General features: G+C 35.8%; 2 protein-coding genes across 4 annotated transcripts in view; one reads left to right on the forward strand and one right to left on the reverse strand.

Annotated features, from left to right (window-relative positions):
• A1cf (APOBEC1 complementation factor) overlaps positions 1-27,152 on the reverse strand; it is an 87,121-nt gene that overhangs the window by 40,966 nt on the left and 19,003 nt on the right. For 2 of the 3 annotated variants that reach the window (XM_013156973.3, XM_003473560.4), the window contains exon 2: positions 12,062-12,205. The exons of the other annotated variant lie outside the window; for it this stretch is intronic. In XM_013156973.3, coding sequence (XP_013012427.1) covers positions 12,062-12,160 — 99 coding nt within the window. In that variant the 5' untranslated portion in view covers positions 12,161-12,205. The remainder of the gene's footprint in view (positions 1-12,061; positions 12,206-27,152) is intronic. 3 annotated transcript variants of the gene reach the window in all.
• Positions 12,902-22,579, forward strand: LOC100731214 (UMP-CMP kinase 2, mitochondrial-like). Its single transcript, XM_063239581.1, has 2 exons — positions 12,902-13,058; positions 21,573-22,579. The coding sequence occupies exons 1-2, from the start codon at positions 12,902-12,904 to the stop codon at positions 22,439-22,441; spliced, it is 1,026 nt and encodes a 341-aa protein (XP_063095651.1). The 3' UTR covers positions 22,442-22,579.

Here is a 27,152-nt window from a genome sequence, read left to right on the forward strand (position 1 = left end):
GCAATTTCAAAGGCTGACAAGTTCACAGAGATGCGCTGACTTTGATACAGTGGGACAGATTTGCTCTCCGAAACACACACTGTACTTGGAATGTACCAGTAGATGAAGTCTAAACCAATTTAAGGCAGGCACTGGGCATTAGTCATGAAATTAGAATAGCTGTCTGTTACTTGGAAAGGACAGTTGGACTCTGTATTTTGGTGTTTCAAGCACTATTTCTGTAGTTGAGTAGTTTAAAATAGATAAGTTATAACTGCCCAATTATAACTGCTCTTTTCCTTTTTGGTTGATGTCATTCTCATGGGATGTATTCTCTCCAGCAGCTCAAATGTATTAATAGTTCAGAGAAAAAGAATATAGCATTGGGGGGAAGGGTTAAATAAAAGGCTGTTTATTAAATGCTGGGAACTTTTACTTTCCAGTCAAAGACTTGGAAACTTCTCTCTCCCAGGTCAGATATAAAGAAGAAAAAGCTTTCAAATTGGGCCAATTAAAAATTGAGGATTCAACTCTAACTGTAAATGCAGTGGCTTGAAATATCACATACTTAGCCTACCCAGTGACTCAGTTTACATGTCAAAAGTATTTGGAAACTCCTCCCATTGCAGACATTTCAAGTCCTTCACAATGGAGCCATAATTTTCAAGACATTCTAGCTACTGTATTTTTGACCCTGGAAAAAGAATCAGATAATCTTTCTCAGTAGATCATTCTTGTCAATGAGTCTTAACATGAAAATTAAAAAGACTGAATTCACTTTGGCCACCAGGCATGTGAATTTTTTATACATTTGGGGCAATCTGGGCAAACCACTTTTTCATCCCAGATATTGCCTTTTCTGCTTAGCTTGCCACTGGAATAGAAATTAGTAATGGCTTTACAGTAAAATAAAACTGAGTTCTGATGGAGAACTGAAATACTTTAAGCTTTAGTGTTGAATACTCTTTGACGGCAGACACATTTTCATTATGAATTTGCAATGTGGTTTTGTGTTTCTTCCCTAAAGTCTTGTCCTTCAATCTTGTTCACATCCAAAATTTCAGTTATCTGGTACCTTTACTTGAACTCTTTTTCTATTTTTCATCCAGAATTATCTTCTTTATTTGCACAGAAAGTTAAAAGGAACAAAAGCAACTCTAATCAAGTTAGGCACTGTGATAAGTACTATACATGTATAGAATCTTCTCAAGAAATGTGTTTTATGAAGCTTATAATGTTATAACTTTTTGGCCAATCATAGGAATATTAAATTCAAGAATAGACAAAATTTGAAATCAGGAAAATTTCTGAGTATGTGTATTTTTTTTCAACATGAGAATAAGCATAATGTTTTATCATTTCTAAAACATTGTTTATATTTTTCAGCAAAGTTTGCACAGTGAAGACTACAAAGAATATATTTCTGAGGACAGGTGCTGCTATGTTTTTGCACACCTGTGGTTCTGACATGTGCCCAGATGCACTGCTGCAATCTACAGAGTTTCTCAGTGCATTTAAGAAATCACTTTATGAAAGCTTTTGTTACATATTCACTCATTTTGGGCTGTCAGAATATGTCATTCATTCAATAGATCCATCCAGCCTTTTCCTTATACATAGTTTGCCTTTAAAAAATAACAAATATTATAGCATCTGAAGATCTTGTTTTATAAAACTCTACATATGCTATAAAATATAATAAATATTTGGCTCAGATGATTGATCTAATATCTTTTCCTAGTTTCAATGCATGCTAAAGGTAATCTCATCCCATATATTTGAGTGTTGGAGTTTAAATTTTGAAAAAGTTTCAATTTTTGAAAGTATAATTTTTCACAAGCTGAGAGACATGGCAAGGCATTCAACATTTCCTGACTTCAATTTTTTTATCTATTAAAATAGTGAAGTTTATTAAGTGATTGTAATAATCTTGAGGGTGATGGTAGGAGTGGCATTAAGATGCTTATGAAAGAAATACTGAATGAGACACTGTACTTAAATAAGGAAAACTGTTCTCAGGGAGTTTTGTGAGTTCATGTATAAGAGCTTTTCAGACAATGCCAAATTTTAAAAAATTAGTGTATGCCCAGTTTCATACCTACTTGACACCTATTCTATTAATTACTTACTGAATTTCTTCTCATTGATTCACTTCAAGATTTTAATATATACATAACGAAATACATACACTTTTGTATCAGTGACTTCATGTTGGAACAATATGTTTTTAGAATGGGAATTTTTAGTAAAAGTGTATCTATATATATATATGAGTGGACATTTCTCACAGTGGAAGGTATTTATTAAAACAGATGTGAAACAGGAAACTCATGATCAATTTTTAGGTTGGCATTGTCAAATATAAACTCTGTCTTGCTCTTTAAAAGGATTAAAGGAGCTGAACTGTGGATTAGATAAACCTCTGGTAGCTAACATTTCTCATCGTAAAGCCTGAAAGAGAGTTAAAAACAGAATGATTCTCTCCCTGTGAGATGTACTGCTATTTAATGCCACTGCAGCTATGACTTAACACCTTGTCACTTTCCTGCTCAGTACTTCTATTATAAAGTCTTCAGTCATAAAGTCTCACAGATGATAAAATTCTAGACACACTGGTGATTATAGCTCATGATTGTACTGGTTTCTTCATTGTCTAGCTATGTTTAATAGCTTTCTGCCCATCTTAAGTCTTAAGTTCTAAAAATGAAGTCACTTACTTATACTGTTGATAAGTATTAACAAATGACATTTAAAAAAATCCTAAAGTTCCCTGAAAAGAATCCAAAGACCAAAAAGTCCGTTCATGTTTCTAGCCATTTGATTCATAAAACCTACACTAAGTTTTAAACTGATAAAATAGAAAGTTGTACTTCTAGTTTAAAGAAATGCAACATGATGTATAGTTGGTAAAGATTTTGAATCTCTTACTGTAGATCTTATATGCCAACTTTTGTATTGGGCTATTTCAGAAGAAATCCATTGCTATTGGAAAATAGCTTCTGGAACACATCTCCATTTCTTGGAATAAAGTTCCCACAAATGTTGAGCACATGCACTCTCCATAAAGTGATCCACAGAACTGGTCCTTCATTAGGAGTCTTCCACCTACCATGTCATCTCTGCTAGTAGAAGCAAGACTCCTTAGTTTTAACATAAAACTGGCTCATAGGTGGCCGGGGTGATAATGATCTCCTGCTCCCGCCTTACTCTCCTGCTTATTGCTACCTATTTAAAGACTAACATCCATGCACTTGATGAATGACCTAAGTCCTTGGATAGCGGGGATGTGAACAGGTGGTGAAAATAAGCAACAGATGAAAAAGGGTTCAGAAGCTATATTTTGCCATGAAGCCAAATTCCTATTTCAGTCCCTAGGATTTTGTGCAGTGGTTGGAAAAGAGTGTCAATGTCACAGTGTTTTCCATCTGCTTTTCTCTGAGCCAGTCTAGATGAAGCCAGTCAGTAACTATGGGATGCTAAAGTTGCTTATTGTTTTTAATTATATTATTTATAGTATCTTACTGAACTGACCACATTATTATTTAATGACCTTCTACCTATTTATCTATCTATAGCTATTCCCATTCTCTCTTTTTTCCATTTGCATGAAATGTATTTTCCATCCTTTAATTTTTAGTTTCTGTGTATCTTTGCTGGTGAAGTGAGTCTCCTATAGGCATAATATAGTTGGATCATTTTTTAAATTCACTCCTCTATTCTATGTCATTTAACTGGAGGATTTAAGCCATTTATACTCTGAATATTGATGAATGAAGACCTCCTACTGCCATTTTGTTGTTTTGTACATCTCTTTGTTTTTTAGTGTCCTCTCTTATTGCCTTTTTCATAGTTAAGAGATTTTTCTTTAGTAGTATGTTGTGATTCCTTAGGTTTTTTTTTACTGTGTCTATTTAGGAGGTTTTTGCATTTTGCTTATCAAGAGGAGACTTACAGAAAAAACCTTACAGTATAATGGGCTATATTTTTAACTGGTGACTTAACTTTGATTACATAAAAAATACACTTTGTATTGCTTAACTCTCGCATTTTGAAATTTTGATGCCAGACTTTACATGTTTTTATATTACATATTCCTTAGCACTAAAGATATGGTGGATTAAAGTCATGATTACAGTACCAGAGAATTCTAAATTTGACTGGATTCTTACTTTTCCTAGTGAGTTTTATGCCATCACATATTTTCATGCTACTCATTAGTGTTCTTTCCTTTTGTCTTGAAAACGTCCCTGAGCATTTCTTGTAAGTGTGGTGGTGATGAATTTCCTCTACCTCTTCATACGAGAACACCTCTGTACCTCTCGTTTCTGCAGCATAGCTTTGCTGGATGCAGCACTCTCGGCTGGCAGTATTTGCTTTTCCTTCAGAGCTTTGACTGTGTTCTCTCACTCTTCTGGGTCTGAAGGACTCTGCTGAGCAGTCTGTTCCTGGCACGAGACCCTGTCCGATGTTTTATTTGCTTCTTTTCATTGCTAATTTCACAATGACTTTGTTTTTGACTTTTGACAATCTGATAGACCTACTTAAAATTACTAAAGTATTTTAGAGGGTAGTTAATTTGGATTGTCTTTAGAAAGAGATTGATATCCTAATCAGACTAATATTGATCTAAGGCCATCCTCTGTAGCTTATGGCTTGATTTATATTCTTGAAGAACTTGCCACATTAGGATGAAATGTGTGATTACATTGGAAATCCATAAAAGAGAACATACATGGACAGTTTGAGAGGTGGGAATTCAAGATTGTAATTTGTTTCTTAATTTGAGGAGATTGTTCTCAGGAAAACAGGTTCATGGTTGATTGATAAAGAAATGAAAGTGAAGCCCATTTACTTTTCTATTTAACCCACTGTAATATTTCTAGATCTTTTAAATGAAGACACATAAATGTGTTTATTTCTCAAAGGGCTTTTGCATTTTACAAATATTTTGGTTAAGGAGTGGTCTTTTTGCCAATCTCGAGAGTTGTTTCCTCTCATTCATTGTCAGCTGTAGTGTCATCTTGTCTGAAGAAGGTCACCTTCCACTCTCTGCCACACAACTTGGTTTATTATATTTAAAGCACATATTTGCAATTATTTTATTTCCTTGCTTGTTTATTTTTCTCTTCCTGAAGAATAATCCTCATGAAAAGGATTTTCTTTTCGACACCAATAAATGAGTTAGCAAATTCTTGCATGAGGTCTCAGAACTTGAGTTGAATGAAGACCAGGAGGGATACATAAACTTAAAAGTATAGGGAATTTCTCTTAAAAACTGTGGATTAGTTTCTAACATAAGGTACTATATTGAGGATTAGAGTTTAGGTCAGCAAACATTTTTGCTATATATCAGCTGATATTTTAGACTTTATTAAAAAATAATCCTTTAAAATGTAAAAAAACATTCACAGCCTGTAATGACTAGAGAAATACTCTGTCATTTGGATCATGCTATGCTGACTTCTGGTTTATAATTACATAGTACTGGGACTTGTTGCTTAACTAAAAGCAGAAAAATTTGGCTATATCAATATTAAACAAATTTCAAAAATAGACTTAGAAAGACAGGCCTAATGAGAATGGAGGTAACTATAATCCAGATACAGTAACGAAAATTTTCTTAGTTTTTTTAAACTCCTAGCCAAATGATTCTTGGAAATTCTCCCCATATAAAGAACATTTTTTCTTTGCAACCAACATATTTTGTACTCATTGGAGAACTTTTAGAAAATAAAGAAGGGTATCAAACAAAAAATATACCTAATCAAAAATCGCATTTTAAAATTTCTCAACTTTTAAAATTGTAGATGAATAATTTCTTAAAACATTATTTTTTAAATTCATTTGTGGCATTAAGATTTTTAATTAAATATTGATGTGTAAGCATTTTATATGTTTAAAAATTCTTTGAAGTAATAGTTTCATGTGACTAATTTGGAAATACAAATATATATTTTATTGGCTATTAATATTTTCTTAGACATTTAGGACACTTAATTTTAAAGAATTCTAAATTACAATATGATGAACACCCAGTGTATAAATTTCTGCTCTCATTTGAGATCTTCCACAGAAAAGTACCTTCATATTCTGTGGTACTGTTACTATTTTGTGACTTTAGTTTGTCATCTTTTATTTTTAATAAATTCACTTTAAACTCATCTACTTTATATCAACTTTATGTTAGGTGATACATTTTATAACATATGGTTTTCAATAATAGAGACTAAGGAATCACAACAGAAAAATAAAAACCTTTGATGTTTATCCAAAACAACTATTGATTTATAAGTGCAATAGGACCAGGATACTTCATAAAGACTGAAAATATAATGATTTCTGGAAAATAGATTATCAGTGGGAATACTGGATAAGTAATTCTAATATATACTTTACTTTCAGTAATTTAAAAATATCATGTGGCAGCTGTCCTCTGTCTATATTTGGATTACCTGAGGGTTGGCTTTTATTAAATATATTTTTAGTTTTAATTGTAGTTCAATTAAAATTTATATAGATCGACCCCACATTGAGTAGAAAGTTTTCTGAATATGTTCATCTATAAGAATCCATTTTCCTAGTTCTAAGGAATTTTCTGAGGAAAACTCCCAATGGAGGAAGCATCCCATGTTACACAGTTTATGATGAACATCATTAATTCATTTTTGAGAAAAAAAATCCTCATATAATTTTTTCCTTAATTTACAAAGAAACATTTGTTAGCTTAGAAAGTCTGGGAAACATAGTTAGAAGTGAAAAGTCAGGGAAAAACTCACACGAATAATATCATTACCCAGAGACAAAGACTGCTTACTTGTTAACATTGTAGTGTAATTCCCAAATATTCCTTCAGGGCTTACTGTGACTACGAAGCTTGAAGTTTAACTCATCAACTTTATACAAGTTTTATTAGTAATATTTATTGAATGTCTGCTACATTCAGGGAACTTCATTGAGCCCCTTTAATTTTCTAAAGTACTTTGATGAAATTGTCAGCCATCAATATCTGAAGATAGCTAATTATAAAAAGATAGTACATAGCATGTTTTTAAACCCTCCCAAGCAGAAGCTGCTGCATCAGCTGCTGTATTGAAAGAACAACTCACGATATTAAGTAACTTACAAAATTCTATTCTGTTCTTGATAGCTGTATTTGTCCTACTAGTGATGAGACCACAAAATCATCATTCTCTGCTTTTTGCATGTTTTGCAAGATTCCGTATTTAATATTTGAGACTACGAGATACAGAAAACCTAAATCCTTCATCTGTATCTTAGCAAATACCATAAAGTTCTAAACTGATATCTATGGATAAGTCTTTGTATTAAGATATTTATCATCATTTTTGTAGCATTTTTAAAAAAGAAAACCTAATATTGATTTTTTAAATAATTATATTTTTTAAAATTTTATTTTAAAGAGAATAAAACAAAGGAGAACAGAACAAAGTAGATCAGAACAGAACAATGTAAGCAACACAGCACTTTACAAGACAACTAGATATTAACAGTAGCTACCATAATGTCTCTTTCTTTGAAATAGTTGAGCATACCTTCACATACAATATCAAACATAACAAAATATTACAAAACGATTCATGAGAATGAAAGTATTAGAAGGCATTCAGAACTAAATAACAGACAATGAACAATGGCTACTATAGTATCTCATTTTCCATAAAAACTTTGTTTGTACTGTCACACTTAATAAAATCCAATAAGACACAACATGATAGAACCAATGGAAATAGAAAAACAAAAGCATGGTAGGACTTCAAAGCAAGTGATATTAAATCAGCAATGGCTGCCATAATGTCTTGTTTTCTTCAAAGTAGCTGTTCATACCATCACACATAATAAAATCAAACAAAGCAGAATAAAACCATTCCAAATAATGAATAAGGCTTCAAAGCAATGTAATGGGGAATCATGATTACCATAAAATCTTATGTACTTTTACCATTTCTTACACTAGGAAAACCATACGGTATTTATACATGTGAGTTTGATTTATTTCACTTATGAATACGATCTCAAGTTGCATCCATTTATTTATAAATATCTCATTGTGATCATTCTTTATAGCTGAGTAGTACTCCATTGTATAAAACTATCACAGCTCTTTTATCCATTCCTCAGTTGATGGGCACTTAGATTGTTTCCAAGATCTGGCTATTATAAATTGTTCAGCTATTTGATAATTATATTAATCTTTTGTATAATCCAAAGTAGGAGGACTAAAAGCATAAAGGATTTTCTATAAATTACTGAGTTCAAAGTTGTATCTTGACAAGCTTGGTCTACTCTTTCAACCAAAATGTTCAGTTTGGTGAAAATGAGTAGATTCAAAAGATACTAGAATCATAAAATTATCCCTAATAGAGTGGGGCAAGACCTACCCGATAGTTTGACAAGTGAAGGCATAAAGCAGTTAAAGCATTTATTCAAGGGCACAGAACTTGTATGTAGTAGGGAGCAGGTTAGATTATAGGGTTATAGGTCTTGTGCTTTAAAATCAGGCAAACTCAAAGTGCATCTTCCAGGTCATTCCCAAATATTTAATCATCTATGTATTCACTTTTTTTTTTTTTTTTTTGGTACTGGGGATTGAACTTACAACCCTAGTGCTTGCCAGGCAGGCACTTATGCCACTGAGCTAAATCTCCAGCTATGTATGTAAATACATCTCCTATGTATTTACATTTTGATTGGAGGTTTTAGGCCTAAAAAGCTACTTTTGAAATGTTTAGGATTCTGTGTTACTGGAGAGTTTTGAACCAATAATAATTTTAACAAATATTGTTTCAAGTGAGTCTTTCTACAATGATTAGTTTTCAACAAAGAATTTTTTTCTGTATTCCTTCATATGTTAACCTCTATCATGACAGTCTTAAAGATTATATTATAGCTACTTTTAGTTCTCTAGATCTGAATGGAAATTTTGGTCAATAGCAAAGGCATTGTAGTTCATAAATTCTGAAAGTTATTCAACCTCTTTAAAAGGCTTGTTTCTCTTACCAGGAACCTGGAGATGACTGGAGAAGCTACTTCATACTGTTTCAGTAGGATTAAATGAATTAATATATGCCAAGCTACTACAATAATGGTACTGAATAAATTTTTTCTATTATTTTGTTGTGATACAAATCTTCATTGTTAACTGTCTTCTGACTATGTAAGATCAAAATAGTATACAGATTGACTTTATATGAGTATTTCATATAAGTCACTTAAAATCATAACGTTACTTTTCTTCTCTTATGAAATGTTCTTAAATCATAGCACTAGGGTAATGGAATAAGACGTTATGGTGGAGTAAACTCTCCAGTGCTGTTTTAGGGTCTCTCTTTTTTTGTTGTTTGGGTTTTTTTCCTGCTATTGCGAATCAAGCTCAGGGCCTTGCACTTGCCAGGAAGTAGCTTATTCTGTTGAGCTCCGTCCTCGCCTCTGAGTCTTCTTTTAAAAAATTATTTGCACACTCTTTATATTGCTATAAAAATAATGTGTCACAATTTTCTGCCTAAGTTTTTTAAATGACCACTTTACTAACTGAATATAATTTTACTTGTAAAATGACTTTGAGATGAAATTTGACTCTTTAGCTGGACAAAGAGGTAGCAGGAAACTGCTTTTGCATTCTTACCTCTCCCACAGCATCCCAGCTTAGGAAAGCTAAAATTGGAGAGTTAGATTTTGGAACTCACACAAAGATATTTGAGGGTATCTGCCATTTCATTGAGTGTTAATTCTCTCTCCCTGTGGGAAAAGAAGTGACTCCCCCCCCCCCCAAGGCAGAGGAAAAGAGTGGTGAGTGCAGTACTTAGGGAGATGGACGCGTACTTTTCTCTGCTTCGTGTTTGGAGAAAACAATAGCCTGGTGGATCTCTTCTTTTACATCAAACAACTTACAGGTGACTGAGGGGACAGCCTGCTGCTTTAATGCTGGTGAGGGGACCTGCTTGCTTTGCATCACCTGTACTTCCAGAGTTTCACTGAGTCAAAAAAATATGTGTGTACAGCAAACCAGAATTTGGTTACAGGTAGGAATCCCTTGTTATATTCCATCCTCTCCAAGAGGGCTGCCTAATGTCAAACGAGAGCCTGACGGAAGAAGCTGAGCCAAGAAATACAGCCAGGTGAGAGCTCTGACAGTGGGGTTGAGGATATCGCTGATAGTCCTACAAAGACTCTAAAAAGCTCTTGTCTGTTGGGCCCAGGCACCCCAATGCCAAAATGAGCCAAATAAAACAATTTCCTTCCCTCTCCTTTGCTTCTTTCTTATTCCTACTTTTGCTTCAACTCTGAGTCAGATGTTATAGTTAGCAAACTGGTATTGGAAGTATGAACTATCATAAACAGGGAGAATAGAAATCACTTGTTGCCCTGACATAGTGAGAAAAAAAAATAATGTTATTAAGTCTTTAGACTAAACATTCGTATTTAAGTGAAGAAAGTTTTTATCATTACTTGAAAGCTAGCAAAACAGTCATGAATTTCATCTGGGTAAAAAAAAATCAGTTCCCACTGTCAAATTAAATGGTCAATTTATATTATTTTAGTTAATAATTTTTTCACTTTACACACTTAGGTTTGTGATAGCAGAGTAATATAAATGCTGCTTTGGGCAGGTTTATACATATTTCCATCATATTTTGTATTGTCAGAGAAGGGGACCATCTTTATATATAAAGATTGACCTCTGGATTTTAAAGAAGTGCTTTATACTATTATTGTCTTTCCATAAATGTTTCAGATACCAGGAAACTAAAAATAAAAACAGAATAAAATAAAAAGCCAAGAATTTGGAAAACAATTTGATCTTATTATATTTACAGAAATGTTAATTACAAAAGGAATGGAAACTTTTTTCAACTAACAGTACATTCATGCGTTAAAAATTATATAAAGTACCTTGGTTTTATAGATTATGAACTCTATAGAATTTTTTGCATATATAAATTCCTTTAGTGCAGTGGAAAAGTGTATAAACATTTTAATAATTTATGTTGAAATATTAATTTTAGAGCTTAAAGCACTTAAAGTTTATTGATGGTTCTAAAGCATGTTGACTTTTATTAAGAAATGACATAAATACATCAGTTTCATCCTTGATTTAAATGAAGTTAGTCATGAAAATGAAACTTTCTGAAATCTTAAAATAGTCTAATAATGCTCATTAGGACTAAACTATGAATAACTTCAAACATCATATTATGTATAACAAAATATTTCATGATTCATGGAACTAGAATTTAGTGTCTTCTGCAGCAATCTGACAAAGAAACAACTAATGAAAAGACAAAACTATATTTTTTTATTGTTAACAATAGGTACTATTCGTATTCCTGATAGTACCTAGATTTGGTTAAGCTGGAAAAGTATGTGGGTGAAAGAAGATACCGAGGAATTACAATATTTTGTCTTACTGTTGGTAGAGTGACTTTAATCGGAACACTAATTTGATTTTTAATGCAGCATAAGTTTTCTTATGAAGTTATCATATGACAATAATAATTCACAAGTAATTTTTAACAAACAAAGTCTGTATATAGACAACTTAAAAGTTGCTTTCTTTTCTTTTTTCCTTTTCATAAGTGCTAAACATGGACAGAGGATAGAGTTACATATCCTAAGCTGGTGGGCAGGTATTCTAAACAAACAAGCAAACAAACAAATCAGAAAAAGATAGAATGACAGAATATTCAGCTTTGGGCACTCACACAGATAAGTCCTCCTATACCTCACAAATTTCTTTAGAAACCAAAGCTAGTTTCTGAGTAGTTTGCTCTTGTCAATTCCACTAAGGACTGAAAATTCCAGCTACCATTGCATATTCTAAAATATACTTTCAACACTGTGACTATGGATATGGCTTATATTTTCAATTGACAAGCTAAGTTTAATTGGATAGCCCAGAGGAGAAGTAAGAATGACCTTCAGGGTCGCCTATGAAACAGAAATGATATACTTCTCTTTTGGAAAAGGACAGCCAAATCATTCAAGTTTTACACCTGAGGCCACTAGTATCCCACCACCATGAATTTGGTGGTGATTCTCACCAGATACCATAAGACATTCGTACCTGGACCAAGCTATATCCCGTGCGCTGGACCAGTGCGCGGAGGGCTGCTTCCTTCTGGGTGCCGCTCAATCCATCCCCGGATTTGTGATTTGATTCCATTGAGAATGATTATCAGCAAAAAATCAGGGTAATTAGGGTTGCTCACTGAAACCAAGTTTAAGATAAATTAAATAAATTATTGTTGCCTAGTCCAAACTATCCTTTTCACAAAGGACATTCATAGGAAACATTCTCTATAAATGCGTCATTAAATTTAGGGCAACAAATAGCCACACACAAACAAGACTAGTTGAATGTAGTCAGTAAAATTGTTGTTTATTTAAATGTTCAGCTTTGATGAAATTTAAAAGTCAAAACTAAATAGTAACCCATTCTCCAATTAAAATGCAGATTCTCAATCCAGTTACTTCAAGATGTCACCAAGTGCTCAAAAACAAATTAATTCACATCAGTTAAAATGATATGAAGTTCTTACAAATGTGGGGAAAAGACATTGTCACCAAATGAAACTACGTGACGGCACCAAAATTCTGAGACTGAGCTTCATTTATCTAGTCTGTGTGTTGCCTAAGAGAGTTACTTACTCTCCAAACACAAGTTTCTAGAACAGAGTGTGCTGATGACAGCTATTCAGAAGTCATCATGCAAACATGATGCAATAACATGACGTGGATTTTTACAAAACATGATCCTTCGAAGCATGCACCACATTTCACCCAGTTGAGTCCCTGAAACACTTTGTGAAATCTACGAAAGTGTGGAAATTCATATAGGTCCATGTCAAGTATGTAGTAATGAATAGCATTTTGTTGTCTATACTTTCTGTTTAAAAACAGAAACATGCAACATGATTTGAACCCCTTTTCAGATGTGATGATGGCTCAGATGCACAAGTTCACAGAACAGGAATGCAGCTGTTCTGAAGGTAACAAGTGGTGGCGGCTTGTGGCCCTGAAGCTCCCTTATCCACAGGGGCAAGCGCATGTGGTCCTGCTGGGTGAGATGTGACTGGTGAGGTTCTAGCCAAGTTTTCATTCTACCTAGTATGCTCTGCTGCCTGAGAAGAGAAAATGTGTTTTGCAATGATTCAAGTCAAATATAATTCTAGTGTACTTGAGTATAAATTATTATGAAAAATTTCTGATTAATGCATCAGATTTTCTATACTGATTTCTGTTGTTATTTTAAGAAATAGTGAATTAGCCATTAGCAATACTGGAAACTGGTTTAAAGAGTAAGTGACAATCCTTCCTGGTAAATGGCGCACTCCAGGGACAGAACAAGTCAGCGTCTCCCAAGAATCAGCCATGCTGGAACTTGGGGGACCAACCAAGAAAGCAAGGAGCTAGCCTTTCTGGTAAGTGGGGAGAGCTGCAGGCACGCCAGGGAGAGACAGCCCCTGTCTGCTCCCTCCACCTCTTAGTAACCCTGTGGTTTCAAGATCAGCCGGAGTTGATAGCAAATAAGGTACGTAAAGCAACTAAACGCTTGTATTGTTTCGTTGATTATGCTGACTTGGGACCAGAGGTCTGAGCATCTCTTGGGAGGATGACAGCATGCAATATTGCAAATATGGGGGACTCCCTTCTGTCTTGTCTTTGAAGGCCAATACTGTTTTCACTGTTTTACTTTGTTCTAATTGTTTTGCCCTATTCAATATTCTATTTTGATTGGTTTTATTGTTTCTGTTTTTGGTTTGATTTTGCTATTCCTAATGTAATGGGCAACTATTGTGAAGGTAACAAGATATACTATGGTACCTATTATTGTTATCCCAGTATCTTGCTCTGAAGTTCTTTTCCAATTTCACTGCATTGTTTTTATGGGCTTTGTTCTGTATTGTGTTGTTATATTTTACTATCTTTAAAATAAAAAAAATTTTAAAAATCAAATGACAGAAAAAAAGTGAAGCTGAAGTGATGGTTTCAGGAAAATTCACTTTCAAGGTATTGCATTACTAAAATTCTAAAATTACCATTATTTAGGGCTAGGGATTTAGCTCAGTGGCATAAGTGCCTGCCCAGCAAATGTGAGGTCATGGGTTTGATCCCTGGTACTAAAATAAAATAAAATAAAATAAAATAAGTAATATAATAGCAATAACATGTTAATTCTAATAATATTAATATCATTAATAGTAGGAATCATACTGTTATTAGTAGCAATAGCAATAAGTATTCTATTACAAAGTGATAGGAGAAAAGACCTCCAACCTAATTAACAACTATTATTTAGAATGTAATACTTCAATGTAATTTAGAAAACCAAAGGAAAAAATAGTTTGTAGAAGGAGAATATTCATTAGATTTATAGGGATAAGTTAGGCTGGGCAGATAACCATGACCATTTTTGTCTACAACATTTCTGATGATTCTTGCTTACTTTCGACCCAAATTTATTCAGTTTTCATTCTTTATATTTTTTTTTTTATTGAGACAAGCTCTTGCTCTGTAATTTAGGCTGGCCTTGAACTCACAGCAGTCCCTCCTGCCTTAACTTCCCAAGTGCTGGAATTACAGGCATGAACTGCCATGACCAGCTTCATTCATTAAGAAGAATTTACTTACTATTCTCTGTATGCCAGCCCCAACTACCCCCAGCTGTAGGGCATTATGTTTTATGGGCAGTCTATTAACTCAGAAAATTAACATATTAGTTTTAGTGTCTATACTTTGCAAAAGCAGTTTTTAAAGAAATACTGATTTTGTATTTTGTCAGGAACAATTGTAATTTCTTTCTGACAGAGGTGATCTGATATACATATAGAAATTTAGGCTGGGACAAGTAGCTCAACTGACACATTTTGAGTGTAAATATTGTTTCTATGGATACCATACACAGAGTCCTTTGAAATCTGTTCTCCGTTTATGATCTCAAACTGCTAGCAAATATAGTTGAAGAAGTATCTATGAGACAATATAAGTCTTAAAACAGATAAATAAAACTGCAAAAGTCATTTTTGAGGATTTACAAAAAAAAAAAGCACTAGCTTTAAGACAAAATCTAATTCTTGCACTTTTTTTGTTATTGTTGCTACTAGGAATTGAATTCACAGCCTCTGCTTTGCCAGGCAGGCACTGTGCCACTGAGCTATATCCCTGGCTAACTCTTGTACTTTTCTCAAGTTACTAAAATTGTTTTTTCATCAGGACTTTCTCAAACTTTCCCACTGAGTTGATTTGAACCTGCAAGAGCAGGCATGCCATGGAAGGCCTAATGAGGTTACTAACGTATGTCTTAACAGCTATTTATTTAAAGGAAAAATCTATAGTCTTTTGGCCAAGTGTGGTAGATTTGCTGAACTTCTTCTTTTCTATCCAAAAGATAAAAGTTCATGGTGACCTGATGAGTTTCTATTTGCAAAACCTATCTTTAGTTTTGGTTAATAATTAAGTAAAAGTGATTAAGGATATTTTGACATTAGAAAGGTCTTTTGACCCCACAGGAATTCAATCTAAAGTTATCGATAAGATTCTATAGCTTCTGAATTTAGTCTCAAGTCTTTGGAAATCAAGACAGGAAATTCAGAATTTGCTGCAACAGAGACTTAAGGGGGCTGGTGTGTAGCTCAGTAGTAGAGCACTTGCCTAGCAAAAAAAGGTACCTGGGGGCTGGGGATTTAGCTCAGCGGCATAAGCGCCTGCCTTGCAAGCAGGCAGTCGTGAGTTCGATCCCTGGTACCGATAAAAACAAACAAACAAAAAAAAAGACAAAAAAAAAAAAAAAAGGTACCTGTGCTCAATACCCAGCACTGCAAAGGCAACCACAAAAACCCAAACCATAACATACACACTTGATCTTAAACAACCCCCTCTCCCAATGTTGACCTAATCTAAGAGGTTAACTTGAATCCCAGATAAGTATTTTTAAGTAAACTGAACTTCTACTGAAAAGCTTGATCAATTTGAAATAATGTTTTGTAATATGTTTTCTAACTTAGCATGTTATAAATTCTTCAGATATGAGGCAATAGCATTTTTAAAGAGTAGTTCCCATTGCAATTTACTGAGACATGGTATTCAAAACTATACACAGCTAGCATGGGCACCTTGGAATTAGATGAATGCATGCACTAATATTTACCACTTAATAATTGAAAAGTATGGATCAACTATCTTTTTAAGAATTTTCAATACACTGAGGATGTAACAGAACACAACTGATGCTGTCCCCTAAAATCATTTCATAGAGTTTTATAGTGAGTGAAAGAGTCAATAAATAAGATCAGTAAATATAAAGCATTCATGATGATTTCTGAAGAGATAAAAACACACTGTGGTAGAGGAATGTGAGGAATGTGCTCATGGGTTGGTGGGCATTTATAAAGTGTGGTCTTGATCATGTGGGAAGAGATCTGGGTAAAGTAAGGATTTGGGTAGCGCTTTCTGGGAAGCAGCTCCAAAATGTAAAGACTGAGCTGGGAGCATCTTGAATAGTGAAGAGGCCAGTGTGCTACAGGAGGGCCTAAGCGAGTTTGGAGAGATGTAGTCAGGGTCAGAGTGATATGGATAGCCAGAGTATGAAGGACTTTGTTATCCACATGTCTTTTGTGCTGGGACGCAAATCCAGAAGATTAGAAATATTTTACTCATGTCAACAGGATCCTTCTGATTGTTGGGGATATATCAAAGAGAAGAGGTAGAGCTTGAATTAGGATGAGGAAAACAAGGAATGTAAACGCAAGGTCTAGTCCTGTTTTTATTTCAAATTTTTCTGTTTTGTGCATAATGAGTTTTTGCATTGGTTTTGGTTTTAGAAGATGTATTGAAGCTGAGTTTTGGGATACCATTTTATAAGTTTTATATTGGAGACAATCACCTTACTTATAGTACTTAACTCTCTCTAGTTGTCAGAGAGGATAGAAGAGAAGTGGGAGATCCAATACAAGACATTATAGCATCCAGCTAGAAGATGACAGTGGCTTGCATTAGAGAGGTGATGGAAGCGGTGGTGATAAAAAGTGGTCAAATTTCGGAAATATTTTATGTTACTGAGTGCTTGCATTTTGAGAGAAGAAAACTGTAAGTCAAGGACAACACCAAATTTTTTGGAATGCAGACCTAAGAATCTGACTGGGTTTAAACCTTTACCCTGTGTCATGCTGTATTTTCCAGGCAAGTTATTTAACTGCTCTGTGTCTCAGTATACTCAGCTGAAGCAGTAATGATATCTCTATCAGATAGAGTCATTGTGAATATACATGAACGTTGCACTTAGCGGGCTTTGGAAGAACTCCTGATATATATGAAATGCTAAACTAGTATTAGGTATAGATAGATAATTTCTAAAGAGAGAAAAGAAGTGGCAGTATAATTACCAGTTATACTGAGAGCACCTTGACTCTGAATTGAGAGGTTCCAGAATAAGAAAACCTGTAGGTTTGTGGAACAGCACTGTTGTCTGGATGAGGATGGATGGGAGAAAAAAGAGGCCAAGAGCAGAAAGTGGGATAGAGTTACAGCCAATATCATAAGAAAGACTCATATACTCACATACTCTCCCAAAGCAACACATCTTCCTTCGTGCACTGGGCAACAAGCGGTTGTAGCCAGTGCTGTGAAGTTGAATGAGAAAGCAGCCGGGAAGTGTTTAAACCTCGCATGTAGCAAGCCCTACATCATGACATAGTGCTCCTGCTAATAACGTCCATTGGAGGCACAAGCAGAAAAGTGCATGGACCAGCAGTGTGAAAAGTCAGTCTCCTTTAGTGTGGCCATCTTTCAGTAATCAATGTCTCCCCCACTCTCTCTGATGGAATATTTCCCCTGGGCCAGGGATATAGCTCAGTGGAACAGTACGTGTCTGGCAAGCACAAGGTTGTGAGTTTGATTCCTGGTACAAAAAAAAAATTCCCTTGGCAATGCAACTAACTCTTAGTTCAAGTGTATTCTCAAAACCTGAATTTAAGAATGGTCTCCTATTTTATTTTTCTGTTCCTGCCCCTGTAGATCTGTGAGCCTCAATTTTCTTACATATAAAATCAGGATAATAATAATTCCTCCTTCATAGTCTTCTGAGGATCAAATACTAATGTTCGTTTAAAATACTAAACACTTAATAGTATTAGTAATGATATAACTTTATCATATTTATTAACCTCTAATTCTAAGGTCTAGAATTTCACAACTCCTTGTGGAAAGGATGAGGTTTTTAAGTCCTCAGCATGGCACAGTCCCTTCTGGGCTATATCTTTGACTTCCCTTCAGGGGTTATTCATATGCTCAGTCACTTGGCATTGCCATGCTTTCTTATCCCTTCAGCTCTTCTGCTTGGGATATTTTCCATTCTCATGTTTCCTAACTTTATTGTGTTAGCCATCCTGAACACACTAGCTTTGACTGAAATGTCTGCTCTGCCAAATTTTCTTTAACCACCTACGTGGATAACATTAGTGCCACCTGCATCCTCCCAAGAAAGGCTGTTATTGCTCCGTGCTGTTGCACCAGTGCAGTAACTATTTGCTTTCTTTTGTCTGTCTTTCTCATTGAATTGTGAGCTTGCTAAGTGTAGGGACTATCTTGCACTCATTGATGTTTGGCCCAAAACGTTTTAGCCTAATGGTATGCTAACTACCCAATAGATACTTGTAAAATATATGAAAGACTTTGAAATGGCAATTTTGTAAATTATAATGGCACACAATTAATCAGAAGTAAATTTAACCTGAACCTAATTTTCCAATACTTAATACATATTATTTCTCTTTTTTTGCCAACCTATTTCTGAAAATTCCATCTTGGAATACAATTGAATGACATGATAAACTGATTTTCATGGTTTTTCTGAATTTATACATGTTTAGGAAAGACAAGAAAATAAAAATTTTCAAGTGCAAAGTGATTAAAAATAGAGTCAGAATTTGGACACACTCTTTCCTTTTTTGTACATCTTTGGTTTTATATTTGCAGTGTTAGTATCCATTTGATCAAGAAAGAAGAAGCCAGATTTGAGGTTCAAAATTTCTGTTTTTTGGAACATTGGAGGGAACAGTTGATCTTGTCTGACCTGATCAAAAAAATTGCCAGAGTTCACTGTTGGGCAAGGTCAGATTTGTAATTCTGGATTCCACCAGTGGGAAGTGTTTCAAAGAAAATAGCAGAAAAACAAATGGGAAAGAAGATGGAAGAGGAGCTGGCACGGGGAAGAGTATTTAGAATTTTCCAAATTCATGTCTATCGGGTGTATAGTATATGCTGCTCTGTAATTGTGATCTGAAGTACAAAGAGACATACTTTTATTTTGTGCATAAAAGTCCCACAAGGACAGCCAATTGGTGAAAGACAATCAAGAGAGAATTTTAAGTAATATTTTTTATCTAAATTTGTTAGAAATATAGAAAAGTTTATTGCCTAAGTATAATATACATTCACAACTAGGGAAACAACAAAAGGGAAGGGACAAATTTTGTTTGTTTTTTTTTTAAATCTCAGGTACATTGGACAAGACATGAGCAAAAGTAAGAAAAGCACATGATAGGAAAAAATGTTTAGAAAGTCAAGAAAGGGCCAGGGGCATAGCTCAGCGGCATAAGCGCCTGCCTAGCAAGTGTGAGGTCATGAGTTTAATCCCTGGTACCAAAATAAATAAATAAACATAAAATAAATTAAAAAGTTAAGAAAGACTAGCTTGAAAGGGCAAAAACAGAAATTGCAAGAGAACAAAAAGGAGATAAAGACAGAATTAAAGTTAAATTTCTTGGTTAAAAAATAAACAATGGAGTTATCTTCAAATGTAACAAAAAGGTCATTAAATGTAAATTTAATATCTGCTGTCTACTTCGGTAGATGATTTAAATTAGGAAATGGAGGAGTTCTGTTGTTACTATAGTTTGTTATTATTGTACTTTCTGGCTTGATTTTTTTGGGAAGAGGTTGAACAGGGTAACTGAGTGGGGAGAAAGATATTTTTTGACTTGGTAAACAGAGGAGGGGTGCTCTTTGTAACTGAGTGGGAACTTCTTGGGCCTGTAGTAGCCATGTGCCCCATGAAAGTTTAAAGATTTTAGTAGTTCTACTTGGTACTGGGATCTCTCTAAACCAAATCTAGTCTTTCCCTAATGTTTTGTTGTGTCTTGACATTGCTTGATATAGAGGGGAAACAACGTTTATGTAACAGGCAAGTTCTACAAATGGTTTTAGAAGAAATTTCAGGCTTCTGGTATTGCCTGGACATTTTACAGGGAGGTGCAGATTGTACTGAAGTGGTTTGTGACTAGAGGTCCTGCATTTTCCTGATGATGCTAAATAAATATTCCTTTGCGTTGCTTGATAAAAGAAATATAAACTAAGCCAGGCTTGGTAGCACACACCTGTAATCCCAGTACTTAGGAGGCTGACATAGGAGGACTGTTATGAGATTGAAACCAGCCTTGGCTACAAAGTGAGCTCAAGGACAGCCTGAACTGCATAATGAAACGCTGTCTCAAAAAGAAAAAGAAAAAAAAAAAAAAAAAAACCAAAAAACTAGCTCTAATATTCTGCTTGGAAAATGTTTACATTTGGTCTTAGGTTTATTTTGGAAGTGAATTAGTGCAAGAAATCTTCATTTGGATGCACATGATGAAGCATAACAAAAATAATACAGAATATACCCATATAAAATTCTAAAATGTAGCTAAAATGGCATCACACAAAGTCTCAGTGTGTAGCATTTTATATTTTAAAAACAAAATCTATCAGAAAAACACTCAGAATCTCCTCTATATTATTAATGCTTAGTATTGAATTATGCATTAATTTGAGCAAATTAATTTTATCAATTTGGGCAAAGACTGGACTTAAAAATAGAAAAAGGAAAGAAATACATTTTTTCATAGTGAATATATTACTTTTAATTTGTAATTATTGATAAAATCCTCCTCTGTAAGAGTTCTACATTTCCAAAGAAGTACAAGCTTCCATTTCAACTTAAGTTCTGCCAGTATGATTTTATATTTTAGAAGACCTAATTTCCTATTTTTAAAAAAGAATAGGAATCCAAATACATGATTTGGTTTTTAAATAAGATTGAATGAATACAATATTGGACATGAGATGACCTAAGACAGTGGTGGGCATTACCAAAGGAGGCCCTTAATAAATGTCCCTTTCTTGGTGCTTCATGTGCAACTCTGGTTGACTTTTCTCTGCCATCAGTTATGTTTTCTCAGTGATGCTTTTCCCTTCTAGTAATTGTTTGCACTGGAAGAAATGCAGTTTTGGATGCACTATCTTGAAATCCTTCCTATTGCCTTAATAATTAATCTAGTTTTTTCATCAATATTTGTTTTCACTTCATCCTGGGAAAAGTTCTTAAGAGCTTGTAAACTGTTTTTCATCTCTCATAGAATATATAGTGTTGTAATGAAAATGAGAAACAACCTTAATACTGAGTGATAAAGAAATATTTATATGGTATTACAGTGTAGCTGATCAAATTGTTGTTCTAGAAGAATATGCAAAGTCTGAGATATAGATTTTTAGAATACCATAAAATATAAAGGAAGGTTGCAAAACACAATGCATAAGCCCAGGAGAACCAGCCGCCGGTGCCCGGCACGGCTTCTTGCTGCACGACCCCCGCGCGGGTCCCGACACGCGGGGCGCGCTCCTCCAGGTGCTCGGAGCCTGCCCGGAGCCCGCGCGCCCGAACCTCGGCGAGTTCGAGGCGGACGCGAGCGGCGAGCTGTGGCTACGGCTCTGGGAGCTGAACGGGGACGCGCAGCGGCAGGTGAGCTGCGCACGCGTGGTGCCGGTCCCAGCGCCTCCAGTGCACCCCGTGGTACTGGACCTGCCGAGTTCCGCGGTCTTCCCTGACCGGGATGCAGCCCGGGCTGTCCTGGAGGAGTGCACACCTTTTATTCCGGAAGCCCAGGCGGTGCTCAACCTGGTTGATCAGTGTCCAAAGCAGCTGCGGAAAGGACAGTTCCCGGTCATCGTTATCGAGGGACTGGATGCCACTGGTAAGACCACAGTGACGCGGTCCATTTCAGAGGCGCTTGGGGCGGTGCTCTTGCAGTCACCCCCCTCTTGCATTGGCCACTGGAGGAAAATCTTCGATGATGAACCAAATATCATTAGAAGAGCTTTTTACTCTCTGGGCAATTACATTGTGGCTTCTGAAATAGCTGAAGCATCCACCAGATCTCCTGTGATTGTAGACAGGTACTGGCACAGTACGGCCACCTATGCCATTGCCACCGAGGTGAGTGGGGGTCTGCAGCATCTACCCCCAGCCCACGACCCCGTGTACCAGTGGCCTCAGGACCTTCTCAGGCCCGACCTAGTGGTGCTGCTCACCGTGAGTCCTGAGGAGAGGGTGAAGCGGCTGCAAGGCCGGGGCCTGGAGAAGACCAGGGAGGAGGCCGAGCTAGAGGCCAACAGCATCTTTCGTCAGAAGTAGGTGTCCCTGGAGTTCCCTCAGGCTTCCAGGTGCAGTGAAGGCCAGAGGTGGGTTTGAGGCTTCCACATTAGCCTCCCCATTCCAGGCTTCATTTGGAGACCTGCTGAGCTCCCGATAGGTGGGCTGGCCCACACAACCAGCCTAGCCCAGCCTGTTTAGCTGCCGCGCCTGGCCACAGGTCTGCAGAGGAGGAGCTGGGCAGATCTGGGGTGCCCTCACTGGCCTCTCTGCGTGTCTGGAGGACTGTGGATATCTCTGCAACCAGGGAGGGTCCACAGGTTCCTGAAGCACTGCGGCCTGTGGTGAGTACCCTAACCCAGCTGCGATTGAAGAACTGTGGAGCTTCCAAGGGGCAGGTGGGCGCACAGTGTCCCTGAGGCCCAGCTTGTCTGGAACTGCGGAGTTCTGAGCAGGCAGAGGAGGGCCACTGGTTCTGTAGGCCTAATGGCTTGGAGTAGCGCGGCGCCAGAGTCCCAATAGCTCCAAACATAGAAGGGGATTTTCAACAGATCCTGAGGAAGCTTTCAAGTAACACTTGAAACACAGAAATATAGGAAAATGACAAAACGAAAGACCAAATTACAACCTCAAACCTCCAGCCCATCTCAAGAAACCCTAGGAGCGATGTATATAGAAGAAAATATATCCCATCCACCTCATATATCGGACACAATAGCCACTGAAATTGACAAGCAACTCCAGGAAGCTTTAAAGAAATTCAAACTCGAAATAATCTCCCAGATAAAAGAAGAAATGATAAAAGAAATGAAAGAGATTCTAAATATATCTAAAGAAAACACAGATAAAAAATTGGAGGAACTAAACAAAAAGATAGAATCCCTAGATGAGCAATATAAGAAACAAACAGAATACATAATGCAGATGCACAGAGATATACAGGAAATAAAAAACTCCACTGAAAGTTGTAAAAACCGCCTTAATGAAAGTGAAGATAGAATTTCAGACCTTGAAGACAGGATTGCAGCTAGTGAACAGGAAAGGAAAGATCTTTTGAAAATAACAAGGAACCAGGAAACAACAATTCAACAACTGCAAGACGATGCAAAGAAGAATAACATAAGAATGATAGGGATTAATGAAAGAGAGGGAGACAACATGAAGGATGTCAGGAGGATATTTAGAGAAGTAATAGCTGAAAATTTCCCAAGCATGAGATCAGAAACTGACATCAGGATCAGTGAAGCATATAGAACTCCAAACAGTCATAACCAAAATAAAACTACACCCAGACATATAATAGTCACCATCCCAGAAATCCAACACAAGAATAGATTATTAAAAGCTGTCAGAGAGAAAAGACAAATCACTTATAAAGGAAAACCTATCAGAATCACAGCAGACTTCTCAGCACAAACGATAAAGTCAAGAAGAGCATGGAGTGAAGTATTCCAGATCCTAAAGCAAAATGATTTCCAACCAAGACTGATATATCCTGCAAAACTATCATTCAAAATAGATGGTGCAATACGATACTTCCATGACAAAGAACAGCTGAAGAACTTCATGAACACCAAACCAACCCTGCAAAAAATATTGAAAGACAGTTTAGATACACAAAGGAAAAAACCACTAAGCAAAGCAAATAATTAAACAGAACCGAAAGATAAAGATGCAACAGCAGAGAGATAACATTCCTACAATTAACCAGCATTTAACAGTAATAACCATTAATGTAAATGGTCTCAATGCACCAATCAAAAGAAACAGACTAGCAGAATGGATCAAGAAACAAAATCCAACCATATGCTGTTTACAGGAAACCCATCTAACCCAGAAAGATACTCACAGACTGAAAGTCAAAGGATGGAAAACAATTCTTCATGCAGCAGGAATCCAAAAAAAGGCAGGAGTAGCCATTCTGTTTGCAGACAATGTGAACTTTAAACCAACAATGACCATAAAGGACAAAGAAGGTCACTACATACTCGTAAGGGGAAAACTCCAAGAGGAAGAGATAACTATCTTAAACATATACGCACCAAACTCCAGAGCACCCAGTTATATAAAACAATTATTAACAGAAATGAAAACTCAAATTATCAGTAACACAATTGTAACAGGAGACCTTAATACACCACTGACACCAAGGGACAGATCAACCAGACAGAAAATGAGCAAAGAAATAACAGAACTGAATCACACCTGTGAACAAATGGGTTTGATAGACATATACAGAATGTTCCACCCAACAACATCAGAATACACATTCTTCTCAGCAGTACATGGATCATTTTCTAAAATAGACCATATATTAGCTCACAGAACATATTTAAGCAAATGCAAAAGAGTTGAAATCATCCCTTGCATATTATCGGATCATAGCGCTCTGAAATTAGAAATTAATGACAAAGGATACTGCAAAAATTCCGCAAACACATGGAAACTAAATAACACACTCTTGAGTAATCAGTGGGTCACAGAAGAAATTAAAGAAGAAATTAAACAATACCTAAAAGAAAATGAAAATGCAGATACAACTTACCGGAATCTGTGGGATGCAATGAAAGCCGTTCTGAGAGGAAAATTTATTGCACTGAGTTCCCACATCAGGAAAACAGAACGAATACAAGTAAATAACTTGATGCTACACCTCAAACAGCTAGAAAAAGAAGAGCAAGTCAAGCCCAAAGCCAAAAGAAGAGAGGAAATTATAAGAATCAGAGCAGAAATCAATGCAATAGAGACTAAGAAAACAATCCAAAGAATCAACGAATCAAAGAGTTGGTTCTTTGAAAGAATAAATAAAATCGATAAGCCCCTAGCCAACCTTATTAAAAAAAGGAAAGAAAAAGCTCAAATTCATGCAATAAGAAATGAAAAAGGAGAAATCACTACAGACCCAATAGAAATACAGAGGATCATCAACACCTATTTCGAAAACCTCTACTCTCAAAAGTTTGATAACACAGAAGAAATAGACAGATTCTTAGAAGCATATGAAGTACCAAAGCTAGATCAAGAGGATATAAAACTGTTGAATAACCCAATCTCTGCTAATGAAATTGAGAATGTAATTGGGTCCTTGCCCACCAAGAAGAGCCCAGGCCCAGATGGATTCACTGCAGAATTCTACAAGAAATATAAAGAAGACCTAATGCCGACACTCCTCAAACTATTCAATGAAATTGAAAGGGAAGCAATCCTTCCTAAGTCATTCCTGGAAGCAAATATTACTCTAGTACCAAAACCTGAGAAAGACCCAACTATAAAAGAGAACTATAGACTGATCTCCCTAATGAACACAGATGCAAAAATCCTCAATAAAATATTGGCAAATAGGATCCAGCAAATCATCAAGAAGATTATACACCATGACCAGGTGGGATTCATCCCAGGAATGCAAGGATGGTTCAACATACGCAAATCAATAAATGTAATCCACCATATCAATAAAGCCAAAAATAAGAATCACATGATCATCTCTATAGATGCAGAAAAAGCCTTCGATAAGGTCCAACACTTATTCATGATAAGAACTTTACAGAAAATTGGAATAAATGGTCTTTACCTCAATATAATAAAGGCCATTTATGACAAACCAACAGCCAGCATCATACTAAATGGCCAAAAATTGAAAGCCTTTACTTTAAAATCGGGTACAAGACAAGGATGTCCTTTATCACCACTCCTATTTAATATAGTACTGGAAGTACTAGCCAGAGCAATTAGGCAAGAAAGAGAAATAAAAGGGGTAAAGATAGGAAAAGAAGAAGTTAAATTATCATTGTTTGCAGATGACATGATACTCTACATAGAAGACCCCCTAAACTCCATTGAAATACTCTTAGATACAATAAATAAATTCAGTAATGTGGCTGGATACAAAATCAATACTCAGAAATCAATAGCATCCCTATACACGAACAACAAAATTACAGAGAGGGAAATAAGAGAAACTGGACTATTCACATTAGCAAGCAAAAAAATGAAATATTTAGGAATTACTCTTACGAAAGAAGTGAAAGACTTATACAGTGAAAATTATAATACACTGAAAAAGGAAATTGAAGATGATCTCAGAAAATGGAAAGACATCCCTTGCTCATGGATAGGAAGAACAAACATTGTGAAAATGGCCATTCTCCCAAAACTGTTATACAGATTCAATGCAATCCCAATAGAAATACCATCAACATACCTTATAGATCTAGAGAAATCACTCCTAAATTTCATCTGGAACCAGAAGAGACCTAGAATCGCAAAGGCAATTCTAAGCAGCAAAGACAAAGCAGGAGGCATCACAATCCCTGACTTGAAGTTATACTACAAAGCAACAGTAGTAAAATCAACATGGTATTGGAATCAAAACAGAGCTGAAGATCAGTGGAATAGATTAGAAGATACAACCACAACTACGAACACACTCAACCACCTTATTTTTGATAAAGGAGCCAAGCAGGTTCACTGGAAGAACGACAGTCTCTTTAATAAATGGTGCTGGAAAAACTGGCTCTCCATTTGCCGAAAACTAAAGCTAGACCCATGTCTATCACCATGTACTAAATTAAAATGTAAATGGGTCAAAGATCTGAATAATAAAACAGAAACACTAAATCTATTGGAAGACAAAATAGGTAGAAACCTTGGAGACATAGGAGTAGGTAAAGAATTCATGAACAGGACTCAAACCGCACGGGAAATACTTCCCAGAATCAATAACTGGGACCACTTCTTATTAAAAAGTTTCTGC

This window comes from Cavia porcellus, unplaced genomic scaffold, assembly GCF_034190915.1.
Source record: "Cavia porcellus strain 051 isolate PalLab524CR breed Dunkin Hartley unplaced genomic scaffold, mCavPor4.1 scaffold_28, whole genome shotgun sequence".
Lineage (NCBI taxonomy): Eukaryota > Metazoa > Chordata > Mammalia > Rodentia > Caviidae > Cavia > Cavia porcellus.